This window comes from Macaca nemestrina, chromosome 1 (genome assembly GCF_043159975.1).
Source record: "Macaca nemestrina isolate mMacNem1 chromosome 1, mMacNem.hap1, whole genome shotgun sequence".
Taxonomy (NCBI): domain Eukaryota; kingdom Metazoa; phylum Chordata; class Mammalia; order Primates; family Cercopithecidae; genus Macaca; species Macaca nemestrina.
The window spans coordinates 220,704,614-220,721,877 of record NC_092125.1 but is presented as its reverse complement, the minus strand read 5'-3'; the positions used below and the strand labels follow the sequence as shown (position 1 = coordinate 220,721,877).

General features: G+C 43.4%; 1 protein-coding gene across 7 annotated transcripts in view; it reads left to right on the top strand.

Annotated features, from left to right (window-relative positions):
- LOC105473203 (PR/SET domain 2) overlaps positions 1–17,264 on the top strand; it is a 128,944-nt gene that overhangs the window by 82,522 nt on the left and 29,158 nt on the right. For 3 of the 7 annotated variants that reach the window (XM_071100416.1, XM_011726858.3, XM_011726862.3), the window contains one exon: positions 335–4,721. The exons of 2 other annotated variants lie outside the window; for them this stretch is intronic. In XM_071100416.1, coding sequence (XP_070956517.1) covers positions 335–4,721 — 4,387 coding nt within the window. Of the gene's footprint in view, positions 1–334; positions 4,722–8,114; positions 9,681–17,264 lie in introns of those variants that run through there. 2 more of the 7 variants (XM_011726859.3, XM_071100408.1) reach the window with 1 other exon arrangement.

The following is a 17,264-nucleotide window of genomic DNA, read 5'->3' as shown; positions in this document are numbered from 1 at the left end:
AGAGTTGTATGTATGTGCAACTAAACACAAAACCCCAGCTCCACACGGACATCCTTGTCTATTGCGTTCGTGTATGTATCCTCACTGCTGGGAATATTGCCTGGTATGTAGCTGGTACTCTAAATACTTGTTGAATGAATGGATGAATGAAATGGATTCATATCCAATACAACTTTATCAATTAAGTATATAAAATAGAAGTAATTTATTGTTCCTCATCATCTCCCTCATGTTTTAGGTGGTAAGAGAAATCACTTGAATCATACAAATTATTCACCAAGTAGCTGGTTTCCCATGCTTCACTTCCATGCTTCTGCTTCCATGTGCTTTCTAGGTCCTAAAGAAGACGAAGAGAAGCCTTCAGCCTCAGCACTTGAGCAGCCGGCCACCCTCCAGGAGGTTCCTCCAGAACTAGCAACCCCTGCCCCTGCCTGGGAGCCACAGCCAGAACCAGACGAGCGATTAGAAGCAGCAGATTGTGAGGTGAATGATTTGGGGGAAGAGGAGGAGGAGGAAGAGGAGGATGAAGAAGAAGAAGATGATGATGAGTTGGAAGAAGAGGGGGAAGAAGAAGCCAGCATGCCAAATGAAAGTTCTGTGAAAGAGCCAGAAATACGGTGTGATGAGAAGCCAGAAGATTTATTAGAGGAACCAAAAACAACTTCAGAAGAAACTCTTGAAGACTTCTCAGAGGTAGCACCTGCCATGCAAATCCCCAGAACTAAAGAAGAGGCCAATGGTGATGTATTTGAAACGTTTATGTTTCCATGTCAGCATTGTGAAAGGAAGTTTACAACCAAACAGGGGCTTGAGCGTCACATGCATATCCATATATCCACCATCAATCATGCTTTCAAATGTAAGTACTGTGGGAAAGCCTTTGGCACACAGATTAACCGGCGGCGGCATGAGCGGCGCCACGAAGCAGGGTTAAAGCGGAAACCCAGCCAAACACTACAGCCGTCAGAGGACCTGGCTGATGGCAAAGCATCTGGAGAAAACGTTACTTCAAAAGATGAGTTGAGTCCTCCCAGTCTTGGGCCAGACTGTCTGATCATGAATTCAGAGAAGGCTTCCCAAGACACAGTAAATTCTTCTGTTGTAGAAGAGAATGGGGAAGTTAAAGAACTTCATCCGTGCAAATATTGTAAAAAGGTTTTTGGAACTCATACTAATATGAGACGGCATCAGCGTAGAGTTCACGAACGCCATCTGATTCCCAAAGGTGTACGGCGAAAAGGAGGCCTTGAAGAGCCCCAGCCTCCAGCAGAACAGGCCCAGGCCACCCAGAACGTCTATGTACCAAGCACAGAGCCAGAGGAGGAAGGGGAAGCAGATGACGTGTACATCATGGACATTTCTAGCAATATCTCTGAAAACTTAAATTACTATATTGATGGTAAAATTCAAACTAATAACAACACTAGTAACTGTGATGTGATTGAGATGGAGTCTGCTTCGGCAGATTTGTATGGTATAAATTGTCTGCTTACTCCAGTTACAGTGGAAATTACTCAAAATATAAAGACCACACAGGTCCCTGTAACAGAAGATCTTCCTAAAGAGCCTTCGGGCAGCACAAATAGTGAGGCCAAGAAACGGAGAACGGCGAGCCCGCCTGCACTGCCCAAAATTAAGGCCGAAGCAGATTCTGACCCCATGGCCCCCTCCTGCTCCTTAAGTCTTCCTCTTAGCATATCAACAACGGAGGCAGTGTCTTTCCATAAAGAGAAAAGTGTTTATTTGTCATCAAAGCTCAAGCAACTTCTTCAAACCCAAGATAAACTAACTCCTCCTGCAGGGATTTCAGCAACTGAAATAGCTAAATTAGGTCCTGTTTGTGTGTCTGCTCCTGCATCAATGTTGCCTGTGACCTCAAGTAGGTTTAAGAGGCGGACCAGCTCTCCTCCCAGTTCTCCACAGCACAGTCCTGCCCTTCGAGACTTTGGAAAGCCAAGTGATGGGAAAGCAGCGTGGACCGATGCAGTGCTGACTTCCAAAAAATCCAAATTAGAAAGTCATAGCGACTCACCAGCATGGAGTTTGTCTGGGAGAGATGAGAGAGAAACTGTGAGCCCTCCATGCTTTGATGAATATAAAATGTCTAAAGAGTGGACAGCCAGTTCTGCTTTTAGCAGTGTGTGCAACCAGCAGCCACTGGATTTATCCAGCGGTGTCAAACAGAAGACTGAGGGTACAGGCAAAACTCCAGTCCAGTGGGAATCTGTCTTAGATCTCAGTGTGCATAAAAAGCCTTGTAGTGACTCTGAAGGCAAGGAATTCAAAGAGAATCATTCAGTGCAGCCTACGTGTAGTGCTGTAAAGAAAAGGAAACCAACCACCTGCATGCTGCAGAAGGTTCTTCTCAATGAATATAATGGCATCGATTTACCTGTAGAAAACCCTGCAGATATGACCAGGAGCCCAAGTCCTTGTAAATCCCTAGAAGCTCAGCCAGATCCTGACCTCGGTCCGGACTCTGGTTTCCCTGCCCCTACTGTTGAGTCCCCACCTGATGTTTGTCCTTCATCACCTGCCCTGCAGACACCCTCCCTTTCATCTGGTCAGCTGCCTCCTCTCTTGATCCCCACAGATCCCTCTTCCCCTCCACCCTGTCCCCCGGTATTAACTGTTGCCACTCCGCCCCCTCCCCTCCTTCCTACCGTACCTCTTCCAGCCCCCTCTTCCAGTGCATCTCCACATCCATGCCCTTCTCCACTCTCAAATGCCACTGCACAGTCCCCACTTCCAATTCTGTCCCCAACAGTGTCCCCCTCTCCCTCTCCCATTCCTCCTGTGGAGTCCCTGATGTCTGCCGCATCACCCGGGCCTCCAACACTTTCTTCTTCCTCCTCTTCATCTTCCTCCTCCTCTTCATTTTCTTCTTCATCTTCCTCCTCTTCTCCTTCTCCACCTCCTCTCTCCGCGATCTCATCTGTTGTTTCCTCTGGTGATAATCTGGAGGCTTCTCTCCCCATGATATCTTTCAAACAGGAGGAATTGGAGAATGAAGGTCTGAAACCCAGGGAAGAGCCCCAGTCTGCTGCTGAACAGGATGTTGTTCAGGAAACATTCAACAAAAACTTTGTTTGCAACGTCTGTGAATCACCTTTTCTTTCCATTAAAGATCTAACCAAACATTTATCTATTCATGCTGAAGAATGGCCCTTCAAATGTGAATTTTGTGTGCAGCTTTTTAAGGATAAAACGGACTTGTCAGAACATCGCTTTTTGCTTCATGGAGTTGGGAATATCTTTGTGTGTTCTGTTTGTAAAAAAGAATTTGCTTTTTTGTGCAATTTGCAGCAGCACCAGCGAGATCTCCACCCAGATAAGGTGTGCACACATCACCAGTTTGAAAGCGGGACTCTGAGGCCCCAAAACTTTACAGATCCCAGCAAGGCCCATGTAGAGCATATGCAGAGCTTGCCAGAAGATCCTTTAGAAACTTCGAAAGAAGAAGAGGAGTTAAACGATTCCTCTGAAGAGCTTTACACGACTATAAAAATAATGGCTTCTGGAATAAAGACAAAAGATCCAGATGTTCGATTAGGCCTCAATCAGCATTACCCAAGCTTTAAACCACCTCCATTTCAGTACCATCACCGTAACCCCATGGGGATTGGTGTGACAGCCACAAATTTCACTACACACAATATTCCACAGACTTTTACTACTGCCATTCGCTGCACCAAGTGTGGAAAAGGTGTCGACAACATGCCGGAGTTGCACAAACATATCCTGGCGTGTGCTTCTGCAAGTGACAAGAAGAGGTACACGCCTAAGAAGAACCCAGTACCATTAAAACAAACTGTGCAACCCAAAAATGGCGTGGTGGTTTTAGATAACTCTGGGAAAAATGCCTTCCGACGAATGGGACAGCCCAAAAGGCTAAACTTTAGTGTTGAGCTCAGCAAAATGTCCTCGAATAAGCTCAAATTAAATGCATTGAAGAAAAAAAATCAGCTTGTACAGAAAGCAATTCTTCAGAAAAACAAATCTGCAAAGCAGAAGGCTGACTTGAAAAATGCTTGTGAGTCATCCTCTCACATCTGCCCTTACTGTAATCGAGAGTTCACTTACATTGGAAGCCTGAATAAACACGCCGCTTTCAGCTGTCCCAAGAAACCCCTTTCCCCTCCCAAAAAAAAAGTTTCTCATTCATCTAAGAAAGGTGGACACTCATCACCTGCAAGTAGTGACAAAAACAGCAACAGCAACCACCGCAGACGGACAGCGGATGCGGAGATTAAAATGCAAAGCATGCAGACTCCGTTGGGCAAGACCAGAGCCCGCAGCTCAGGCCCCACCCAAGTCCCGCTCCCCTCCTCATCCTTCAGGTCCAAGCAGAACGTCAAGTTTGCAGCTTCGGTGAAATCCAAAAAACCAAGCTCCTCCTCTTTAAGGAACTCCAGCCCAATAAGAATGGCCAAAATAACTCATGTTGAGGGGAAGAAACCTAAAGCTGTGGCCAAAAATCATTCTGCTCAGCTTTCCAGCAAAACATCGCGGAGCCTGCACGTGAGGGTACAGAAAAGCAAAGCCATTTTACAAAGCAAATCCACCTTGGCGAGTAAGAGAAGAACAGACCGGTTCAATATAAAATCTAGAGAGCGGAGCGGGGGGCCAGTCACCCGAAGCCTTCAGCTGGCAGCTGCTGCTGACTTGAGTGAGAACAAGAGAGAGGACGGCAGCGCCAAGCAGGAGCTGAAGGACTTCAGGTAAGCCCAGGAGCTGGTGGGAGGGAAAGACTGGGAAGGCGACAGTATCCTTGCCTATGGGCGGTTTTTGGTTTCTTGTTGCTTTTTTTTTTTTTTTCCCCTCCCTGTAAAATTTCAACCTAAACACTGAAAGGAAATAGCTGTTGCATAAGTTAAAGGCATGAAGGGTCACTGCTTTGGCTGCTTTTAGAGATGAATAAATAGTTTTAATTTCAGACTTAGGACTCACAAAGTGGTGCCACTTCTTTAATATAGCCAGATGTAAATTGAATTCGAAACTATAGAAAAGCTCTCAAAAGTACTCTTAAGAAAATATGAAATCCTCTCAAACTTCCTTTATGTCTTGGGTAATAATAGCTCAGTGTCACGTGTCTTATTTCCCGATCATAGGCCATTTCTTAGGTTAAGACGGGTCACTAAGTTCATTAGTAAACCTTGTTACAATCTTGTTTAATATTTCTGTGACTTCAGTATAGATCTAGTACCTGAGACTTTCTTTCATTGCCAATGCTTAAATATTAACAACTGATTGCATCGGTCAAAACAAAACATAGTCCTTTAAAAAGGCCTTAGTCCTGTCCGCCACCTCCTGAGCTCAGCCATAGGACAGTAAAGAAGTCAGGTTCTGGTTGGGAAGCAGAGTAGGAGAGACGTGCTTGAAACTCCAAGCAGGACCCTTGGCGGCTCTTTCAGGCCGGTGTGATACCCAGGGCATGGCAGCCTCGTTTGTCAGTACCTTTGTCTCCTCATTAATGATAGAAGGATTTGTCTTAGATTTGAAGTGACTTTACCGCTTTATTGCCTGTGCTTCCTATATTAAGAACTGTTCTCAGTGACAGATGAAGAGAGAGGGCAGTGGTTGAATTTGTTACATTGGATTCTCAGACTTTCTAAGTCCTTTGTCCGAAGTGGATGTGTATTGGAATTCCTGCTGTTTCTTTCTGAATAGTTCAGTCTCGTGAAAATTACTCATCAGATAGCATTTCTGCAAAATACTTGTAAATCTTGTCTTTTCACGGTATGCCACCTGACTCTAGGCCTTCATGCTATAGCTTTTGGTATCTGAACATTCTTTGGTGCTTTAAGCAAGCGGAATTAGGGATCCTAAGTGTGGACGCGACTGCCGTTCTGTAGAGGTCACGAGGACACAGGTGCCATTAGCTCTGCATAATTGATCAGGTAGAATTTTTAATGCTGGTGTGCCTTAAATCACAGCTAAAGATAGAGAAGAATCATTAACTCAGGCTGATTTGAATGATTTACTATAGGATTAATGGATCAGATTTTTTAAAAACTACTTCATAAATGTGTTAAATATTTAGTTGCCATAGGTCTGACCAACACTTGGTCTCTGGCCACGGCACATACATAGGTAGCATCTTGGAGGTTAGCTCTGCTGAAAATAAGCACCTGTGTTATCAGTTGTCAAAACTGCTTGCCTTTAGTAATTGAATTGTGCACCTGTTTGCGCTCAGTCTGTGTTCTGGAGGTGCCACACCAATAGGACATGATCAAATTGAATCCTTTTCCAGTTGCTTATATCTTCAACAGACAGAATGTGCCTTCATTTTCACAGATTGTACTATAAAACACCTCTCAGGTGGTTGATGCTTTAGAATGTACTGTTTCTATCCTTTTTGTCTTCAGTGTTATCTAAAAGAAGTGCTTGTTTTGCACTGGGCCCCACTTACACAGTTCAGGGTTAAAGTTGATTTGGAAAAATTAATTTCTGCAAAGAATAGCTGTCAGAGTGACTATAAATTTATCAAGTCTATTCAAATAGCCTCTACCCAGTGTCTTCTGAGTAACCTTTAAGACTACAGAGGACTAAAGTGCCTTAAAAATAATGTCTCTTCTTTGCTCCAGTTAATTTTCATTATTTTGCTTTGTTTGATAGTTAACAGTGGGTTACCTTGCTGGAGTGAAATTTGGCCTAAAAGGAAGCACAGAAGAATCAGATAAGAAAACATTGTATGGTCCTAACCGTGGACGGTAATGACAGGCATTGGTGGCAGCTCTGTGTGAGGTGCTGGAACTGTGCTGTGGACACATCTGTAGGTCAGGAATGTGATCCAAGGGTCCACTTACCAACTCACCATAAACCTGAGAAGTGTTCTTGGGAATTAGAAAACAAATGTTCATCAAGATATATTTTGACTATCTGGACACAAAAGTGGGCATTTCTTTGAAGTGTTTGTTTTGGTCTTAGTACTTTGTAGTTAGTTTAGCACAAAACTGGGATTCGTAAACTTAGACCTGGGTAATATGATGATTGTCATTAACGTGTCGCCCAGGGCTCTTACAGAGGCGGCCTCAGCCTCAGTGCATATTTGTTGCATTACACTAATAAGGAGTTGTTTGAACTACGGTCGTCTTCCTGTTTAAGTATAGTTCTACTTGTAAATTTTGTGTAGGGATGATTCCTGACACAAGGAATCATCACATCTATTCCATGTCTAGGAATACTCACTTTCACTCCGTTTGCAGCTTGCTTTACTTACCCTGTTGGGTACACAGGGATGACTTATAGAACAGGCAGCACATCCTTGTCCTGTGTATATCTTTACAACAAGCTGTGATTAAGAGCTAGTTTTCGATACTCAGATATTTTACATTTCAATGCCACTTTAGGATTCCACAGTTTTTCAAGTATATGCTTGCAATCAGCCATGTGATTTTTCCATGAGTTTTCTACTTAACACTGAGGGTCATTTCCTGGAACATAAGCCATGGTGCCAGACAAGGTGTCAAAAAGCCATGTGCTCCAAATATTTTTCTTAGGACAAAACACAGGAAAGCAGGCATGCCACAGTCATTCAGGTTCTCCTGCTGCAGCTCTTACTACAGTGACCTACCCCCCACCCCTCACCATGGCTTTCTGTAGTGCCGAGTTTAAATCTGTTGCTAAGGGATCATTTCCAGGGGCTCCAATAAAACAGAAAGGGAAGGAAAGAGGTACATTCTCTACTCACCTCCTACCCATCTTTCACCTTTGTGAACCCCATGGTGTTTTTGGGTTCTTTAATACTTATTTTAGAGCTACTTTTTTCTTTTCAAACTGAGTTCCTGTCGCAGTCAGTCAAGAAAACTTAAAGGTAGAGAAGCAAAATGAAATTCTAGACCAAGTTTTTCCATTTACCAGGAATTGATTAAAAAAAATAAAGTGCTGATTTCTCCTCCATCTCTGCTACACCCCTTGGAAATAAATGCGTGTAGTTTCTTGCAGGGTGTATCTTCTGGGTAGGACGCTCGTTCCTAAATACCTTCAGTCATGTGTGTGTTGTCGTCTTAATAACATTTGTCTTACGGTCTATTCACCTTTTTCTTTAACATGGTCAGTTCATGTAAGGTTATGTTATGTTGTCATTTATCTTCAGTTTTCTTATTTTCTAGGAACTTCCTGTAGAAAAGCCCCCCAAACAAAACAAACCTTAATTGACTAAAAGGTATTGCATGCTCAACTTAGGATAAGCACTACGGCAAAGGATACGAAATCTACCAAGCTTGCAAGACCAGTTGAAGCTGACTCAAAAATCCTAACATTCAACTGATTGCCGGCAGGCTTAGAGTCAGGCATCTGCTGCTTCGGTGGGGCCCAACGCGCATGCTGGGCGCCCAGGTGATTGAGATCCAAAGAGAAGGGCACTGTAAGACGGGCCAGATGAACTGGCTCCTCGTCATGGGACTGGTACCTCAGATCTGAGCATGACCCTTGTTTTTGGCACGTAGTGGAGAAAGGAATGATTTGAACTTAACCTTGCAAAGCAAGTTCTCTGTTTTAGCAGTAGTTTGTTGTAGGTTTCAGGGATGACAAATTTGGATGCACTCATTTAAAACGTTTTGGTCACATATCAGCTCTTGATGCCTTTCTTTTAAATTAATTATAGACAGAGAGAGGCATTTAGCTGATCTCTTACCCTGGTATTTCTTGTTTTTTTGTTGTTTTTGTTTTTTTAAATCACAAGTAGATTGCCAGCTTAATGGAGAGGAAACCAGATTGGATATGGACTCTTTTTTATGCCTATTCTGGTGTTGCGTTTGTGTATCCAAATGGGCATTATCCTCTCAGATTCTTATCTGGCACTAATTTATAACTATTATATTATCAGAGACTATTTAGCAATATATCAGTGCACAGGCGCATCCCAGGCCTGTACAGATGTATGTCTACACGTAAGTATAAATGAATTTGCATACCAGGTTTTACACTTGCATCTCTAATAGAGATTAAAAACAACAAATTGGCCTCTTCCTAAGTATATTAATACCATTTGTCCTTGCATTTTATGCCTCCCCCTAAATTAATGACTGAGTTGGTGGAAAGCGGCTAGGTTTTATTCATACTGTTTTTTGTTCTCGACTTCAAAAGTAATCTACCTCTTAAAAATTTGTAGTTTAATATTTGTTTGGTGAATTTGTGCCACTTTAATCCTTCCACTATCATTCCCATTTTGTTACATTTCTGTTATGGGGACTTTATGTTGAAATATTGTATAAAGCATTTGTAGCAGTTTAAAAATAAAATATTTAAAATTATTTAAATTGTTTTGGACGCTTCAATTGTATTATATGTGATTTACATTTCACTTTTTTTGTTGGCGTTGTTAACCCAGAGAGTGCTCCTGTATTGAACTTTGCTGTTAGTTATTTTATTGCTTCTTTTTGGAGAGTGCTATAAAAGACTATTCTAATGAAAACATTAAAATTTACAATTTGACATACCAAAAGGGGTTGTCCATTGATTTTAACCAATGTAGCATTGAGAGAGAGAGAGGTTAATTATAGATAGACAAGAGTGCTGTTTGCTGTTTTTCCCTCCAGCATTGAAATCACTGGGGCTCGTCAGATGTATTAAAAAAAGATTTTTTTGTGCTATTGCTGCAAACACTTAATAACTAGAGGAGAATTTAAACAATGCATTTTATATTATTGTAACCAATAAAAAACTTTCTAAACATCTGTGAAAGGACTGCATTTTGTATGTAATTGGGAGCAGTTAGGGGATAAAACAAGGTGTGTGGAGGACTATTCAAAGGCCGCGCTCTAATTTAAAAGTGCGGCATCTGCTCAGTGCACCTGGTGTCTGTTCACTTGTTTCTATTTGACAGTAACTGAACATGTGCTCATTCCAGTTGGAATTCTTTGTAGAGGGTGGACATGTAGTCAGGCAACGATGCCAAGACGTACCTTGTGAACTCACTCGGGTAAGAGTAAAATATAAAATAATTTCATCTGTGGGGTCTCTGTGCTTCCTGACAGTTTAATTTGTAGATTGATGTTTATTTCTATGGATTTCCAAGGAATGCAACCAAAAAGTTGTGATGACATACTCAGTTTATATGAAATTGCCGGGGTTTTTTAAGATTAAAAATGGCTGACTATAAGCGATTTCCTATAGTTTATCATCATAGCAGTTTGCTAACCACATCTGTCTGTCACTCACTCCTCAGGGAAAGGTGGTGAAGGGATAGCCAGCTTCCCTTGACCAGATGCTCACGTTTCTGGCATACAATATATCTCCCTTAGAAAAACACGGAGGAGGAGAGAGGTTGGTGGGAATCTGGAAGTGGTCTTTGATATTAGGAGTTGTAAACAAATGAGGATTGAACACGCAGCAGTGCCCTGTGAGGAGCTGAATGTTGTGAGAAAGAGCATGGTCTTGGGGGAGAACTGGGTTTCCATCCGAACCCATCTGCCGGCCGTTCATCCCTTCCTGTACCTTCAGTAAATGGGCCTCCAACAAGCGCCCTCCATGGCTATGTCTTTGGTGTTTTAGCCTTGGGCAAGTTCCTTTACATTCTGGATCATAGTTCCCAGTCTGCAAAAAGTGGGGAGTGGACTGGCTGGTTTCTGAGTGTGCCTTCGAGGAGGAGATCTTTTTTCCTGGATCTGGATGCTGTCAGACACAAGCACTGGACTGAAAGGGTGCGGTGATGGTTTGGTCTCCACGGTGTCCCTGGCTCTGCCTGGAACATGACAGGGACTCAGATGTTTACTGGAGGAGTCACCAAGGAACCATGTCACATCCATCTCACCAAGGGTGAAGCTGCCTTGTTTGGGTTGCTTTGACTCTTTTATGATAGAGTTAAACATTTTTTAAAGAATCAAAAGCTAATTAAAGCCTTCCGTCCCTGTTACCATTGAAGCATTTCACAGTGTTTCTGGTAAATGCCTTGCTAGGCTGGCTGTCTCGTCTCAGTTGTTACAAGTACTTTCTAGCAAGATATTTTACAAAATCAACTTAATTTATTGAGTACTTAGGGTATGCCTGGCTGTGTTCTAGGTGCTTAGGATACATCACTGAACAAAATGGACAAAAATCCTGACCTCTGTGGGGCTTATATTTTCATAGTGGCTTTTTTCCCCACTTTATACTTCACATTCCAGACCTCCTCGCTGTCACAATTCCCCAAAGGCTAGGTGGTCAAGGAGATGCTTCTAGCTTAATATCTGAGTGCCAATAATCTAGATGACTGCCGGCTTTTAATACTTACGTTAAAATGACTCTACTAAAATTATCGCTCACTTAATGCATTTGATATTTTATTCATGTGGATTTTGATTTGATATTGAACCTTGCTTTGAATATATTGACTTGAATCCATAAAAAAAATCATAAAGGGCAATTTACCTTGAAAGTGGATTAGAGCACAGGCGGATGAGAAAAGGGTTGACTCGGATATAAAGGCCACATTTAAAGTGCTTCAAAGACCAGGCTGATAGCTACAGAAAATGGTTTGTCATTCCCCATCAGTCTTTACAGGCCCAGCTGTCATGGCCTCTTTCTTGCCTGATGGCACCACCCCTGCAGCTGCCGCTTAGGGCAGCCTCAGTGAAGGTGCTGGTAAAGCACTGCTGTTGAGCGTATGTTCGAGGGCGTTGGAGGTGTGGATGGGCCATTCTGCTAGACTTAACAAAATGGGGAGCCACAAGCCCTGCCCTTCACACTGTGGGTTCCACACTTCACCTGGGGAGCTTGTCAAAACTACTAGTTCCAAGGCCCTACAAGTGGACTTTCCAATGAGTCCATTTAGGGCTGGGACCTACCTGGGTAATATGTACTTTAAAGACCCCAGGTAAATTAAGGGCACAGGAGAATTTCTGAATTTAATATGGGAAGAAATAAGATGAGGGTAGCTCTCAATTGCTAGAGAATTGTGTGCGCTTTAGGCCTCGCAGTGCCGCGTGTCATCCTTATAATCATCATGCAAAGTGGGCAGTGTTGTTTTCCCATTCTTCCTCAGGCTGGCGGGGGCGTGCAGCTGGCATTAGGGCATCGTTATTCTGAAGCCAATCCTGAGCCGTGTCCACTCGGTGGAAAGAGGAGGTGGTACGCCTTGAGTGTGAAGGAACCCTGGGCCTAATGTGTAGTTTCTCTCCGGCTTATGTTGATTCCAAGGCCCAAGCCCCACTGGGCCCTGCCGTTCTGGTGACTTGACCTTTCCTGAAGGGTTTGCCTCACAAGCAGAACCTTGAATACACAGTATTATGGGATAAGAAAAATAAAGGTCCAGATTGGTGAGAATGGTGACATGTGGACATTAAGATTTTAGACCAAACATCTAATGTCAAAATAGAAATTGAATATGGTTTGAGGTTTGAGTGGGTGGCATGTAGGGAAAAAAGTGCAAAACTGCTCCTTGGTGGTGCCATGGATCTCTGCTGCGGCCCCAGGCCCAATCCTTGCTGCCACTTACACAGGGTCACGTCACTTCCTCCCTCCCCGCCTTCTGCCCTTGTGCCACTTCCTCTGAGTGGTGGTAGAATGATCTGAGAAGCTTTAGGGTGGACTTAGCGTGGCTTTCCAACGCTTGCTGTGCGCTGGGTACTCTGCTGAGCATCTACAAAACAAGTCTTGGCAATGACAGCCTGAGGTTGATGTCATTTACCGATGGAGAAACAGATTTGGGGAAAGTGATTTTGTTCCAAGGGGACACAACTGTAAGGTGGCAAGTTGGGATTTGAACTCCAAGCTGCACTGTGCAGTCCATCATTTTTATAGGTAGGTTTTTTTGTTTTGTTTCTTAAGGAATTTTATTTCGTCTAAATGTAGAAAACAGGATGCAGTCCCTTCTCCATAAAAGCTTTTGGAAGCATTAGTGAGCAAGTAGAACAGTCATTTGTGGGTAAGGAAATCTTCCTGGTGCACCGAGACTTTTAGTCAGGAGTTGCTCCTGGACCCATTTGCTTTTAGTTTCCCTCTCACTGTGGAATAAACTTCTACCCCCATCACAGACCAATTAGTTCAGGTCAATCAAGCTGGCTTTATAGAGCCATCTGCTTCATCAACGGCAATGTGACTGTTTAACAGAAGCCAAGCTCATTATAGTAATACCCTTTGATTTTGGAGATGATTCTCAAGGCCCAGGGATCCTCATGCATCTCCTCAGATACCAGCGGAGAACCTTGAGCTGCTGGCCATTAACCCAAAAAGAAAGTTGGTCTAGGCTGCCTCCCAACTTCAGCAAATAGTGCGTTACATGCAAAACAAATAGGTATTTGCGTTCTGCTGATAGGTTATTTTTAAAGTACAGGATTACAACCTGGAGTGGGTATGTAGATTTCATTTAGTTTTCTACATTAAGAATTGAGAAAACCATCATGACTCTGCATTAAATTACTTGCATTTGCAAAAATCACATTCAATTGTGAATCATTAAAAGGTAACCCAGAAATACTTATTAGAGTAAACTTGTCGACCTGTTGCGGGTAATAGGATTTGCACATGCTTGCATTTCTGCCTCCTTTATGCCAGCTGGATTTCTTTTCAACACTTTTTTACCATAGAAATTCAGGTGGACATTCTGGAAACCATAAACATTTTACGGAAGACTGGTGCCTAAATGTGCCTTCCCATGTCCAGCTAATAAACCATGACAGGAAGTCAACAGAACAAGCCATGTTTCTGAACATCTTTTCATAGGTACCACCTGAGTTACTCAGTGAGGGGAGAGAACTGGAGTGTCATTTCAGCAACCACAGAAGGCTACAGGTGGATTTTAAAGCCCAGGTTTGTGTTCTGATTCAGAACATACCTAAGCTAAAAATATTTCCTTATTCATGTTTAAACAGGAGCCTATGATATAATCTGGAATCCTACTTACATATCTACTGAGTCTTAGCATTAAATGTAAATGTACATTTAAAATAGGACTCACTTTTAAAAAATCTGGAATTTGTTACACAGGTAAGTTAACAAAAGGGCATTTAGGCCTTAGGAGACAGTTGTGGCTATTTTAATTTTTTAACTTAACAGAATTTCAATGTACAGTGCTTGCATTTGTCATAGCAATAATTATTGGCCCAAAATATATTTTAATATTTTTTTATTGGAATGAAGTTATTTAAAACTCATGGATTCAATTTTCCTTGCAGTAACATTCTCTTCTCACTTGCTTTTTATAATCGCATCCAGTCCTTGCCAACCCAGCTAAAGTTTAGAACATTTTCAGATGGCTTCTATTTCCAGGCTATTATTGGACTTGTGAATTCAGGCACATTCTCCTGTTGTGATTCAGTCAGCCAGCCATTCAGAAAACATCTTTCAATAGCCAATCTGAATCATCAAGGTCTCAGGCTGTAGACCTGGAGGACTTTGTCCTAGGACTCTAAGAGCACCCTCAGGGTGTAGCTAACCACCATGGAGGCAGGTGAGGATGCACCTGGAGTATCACTGGCCTTTCCAATGCTTGGGGGCAGTTTTCTGAGTTCTTTACATTTTGAGCTCTCCCACACCTGACGGAGATGGTATTCTCATTTACAGATAGATCAACCGGTTCTGAGATAGGCAACGTCACTTGAAATATTTCCCATAGCTACAAGTGGGGACTCCAAACCCAGCCATCTGGTTCCAGAGCCAAGTTCAACTACAATTTGAAACCACCTAATCACTGTGCCTTTGGGTTTTGGAGAGACTTGCATGTACATAGCTGTTGTGTGCCCCATATGAGATGCTGATGGCCAGAGAGCAGTTCTGCTGCAGAGAGAGTGTATAGGATCATGGGAAAAACATGGACGTTGAATGCCTACCCATCTGGGTGTTCCTTACCTGGGTGTTGGTAGTTACTGAAAGGCAGGGCACGCTGCCAGTGGCATCCCAGCGTCCTGGCCTGCGGTGGAGCTCTGTGCCCCCCACCTACCATGTGCCGTGCACATTACAGAAGGCAGCGTGTGCTCCCAGTGAGGATCCAGTGGCTGATGGCTGTGGTGGCGCTGGTGATGACAGCGGACGCTTAATCGGTGCCAGGTGCTCAAGTCATCACAAAAACAGACCTAGGGAGGCACTGCTAAGGAAACTGCCAGGTCTTAGTAGCCGGCCCCGGGTGGAAAGGGGCAGCATGTGGGGACCTTCGATGATGGTGATCACTAAAGAACTTGAGGAAGAGGCTGTTGCCAAAACGACTCACTTTTCAAAAGCCCTGAAAGAGAAAAAAAGTCCTTCGTGGAAACTGAGAAGCATAAGTTTCTATTAATTTCATGAGTGGGTGGTTCTATCCTTTGGTGAGGCTAGAGCTTTGTCAGAATTTTTAAAACACTCCTAAAGGCTCCTAGAATGATGTGTTCTTCTCTGTCTAGGTAAGTGCGGAGCGATTGAGCCACGGGGTTCATGGAGAGTAGAGAGCAGGGATGTCCAATCTTTTGCCTTTCCTGGCCCACGTTGGAAGAAAGGTCACACATAAAATACAGTAACATGATAGCTGATGAACTAAAAAAAAAAAAAAAAGAAATACCACAAACCCTCATAATGTTTTAAGAAAGTGTATGAATTTTGTGTTGGGCTGTATGTGGCTTGTGGGCTGCAGGTCGGACAAGCTTGGTACCTGGGGAGCTCTGGACATTCAGTCTCCTAGGATCGCCGGAGCCTTTCTCAGTCTGAGACCCAGGGCCCCTTGTGGGAGCAATGCAAGTTGAGACAGAGCTTCAGTTCAGCCTGGTCTGCCGTGATTACATAGAAATGGAAATTCAAAGTTCAGAATTTCCTGAAGGCCACTTGCATTCCACAAAAGATGGTGAGGTGCAGGCCAGCGCTAGCCGGGGTTGAGGTTCTTCTGTTTTCATGACAGGCAGCGGAATGTAGGTACAGGCATTGGCTCTGGACCTGGAAGGCTGCTCAGCTGGCACCTCCTCCAAGAAGCCTTTCCTGACCATCGATCTGTCACACTGCCTGGTCCCTCATCCCTTTCCTTGCTGTGCTTTACTGTTCAAGACCCTTAAGCCTTCTGTACATTCTGTTTATGGACTCATTATGTTTGTTTACTCTGTGTCTCCCCTTCTTAGATGAGAGTTCTACCCAGGCAGGAACTTCGTTTTCTTCACTGCTGCATTCCCAGCATCTATTAATAGAACGGAGCCTGGCGTGTAGTAGCTGTTCAATAAATATTTGTTGAATAAAATATTTGAATTCTGGCTTTATCACGTATAGTTCTGTAAGCTTAATCTATGCAAGTCACTCAACCTCTCTGAGCCCCAGTTTTCCTTTCTGTGGAAGGGAGATAATCTGACCACAAAGAATTGCTGCGAAGACAACTTGAGAGCAGCCTGGAAGGACCACAGATGCTGTTCACTCCAGTGAGTGCTGTCAACGTCAGCTGCTGTCAGCATCACTATTATGACTGAATGATGTCCTCTCTAATCTCAGTTTGAATCTGATGAAAAGTTGAGCCTGGCATGCCATGTATAAGATTTCATGACAGCGTGAGTTGTAGTAGCCAGAACATTCCCTCATCTCCTGCGTCTGCCCAGAGAGAAAGCTCTCAAGTGGCCTGTAACTCCTGGTTTGGCCACCAGTGACACCGAGGACCTTAGCTGTGTCTTTGCCAGGCCAGAGTTGTTCCTGTGTGGACCAGAGCCACTTCCTTTTTATAGCAGGTTCTCCTACCCATCAGAACTAAAGAGACGTGAGCTGTAAGACAGGAAATCATTTTTCAATTCAAAGTGAGAAAAAAAGATGATTCATTCTTATTCTATCACCTCCTCCCTGTAACTTTCTATTTCTCTTGGTTTTGAATTTCAAAACCAAATGTCAGTTTTTAAAAGGTAAGTTCAGAAGAAAGCATTTCATTAGCTCTGTAAAACCATGAAAGCCAAATAACCTCGATTTGCTGAAACAATAATAATGTAAGGATGATCACCAATGCTTGCTGGCCACGATATTAAGGGCTTTCCATGTATTACCTCATTTAATCTTCAAAAGAGCCCTGTGAATACTTTTATGTTCTCCCATTTTACAAATGGGGGAACTGAAGCACGGAGAAGTCAAGCAATTTGCCTGAAGTCACAGATGGTAGGAGGTGAGCCAGGAGTCAAGTCTAGGCAGTCCGGCTTGTCTTTTAATCACGAGTCTGTTCTACCTCTCGTCTGTGGGTCTGGGAGTGAGGAGCCAGAAGGGAGCCCCTGGTCACGCCCCTGTGCCGCCTTTTAGTGGCATCGCCATCAAGCAGCAGGCAATGTGACTTAGTAAGCACCTTGTCTGCAGGACAAGAAGCACCAGCAGATTTGAAGGAGCTTAAAAGTGTGTTGCAGGTGAATGGATGTCTTAGTTCT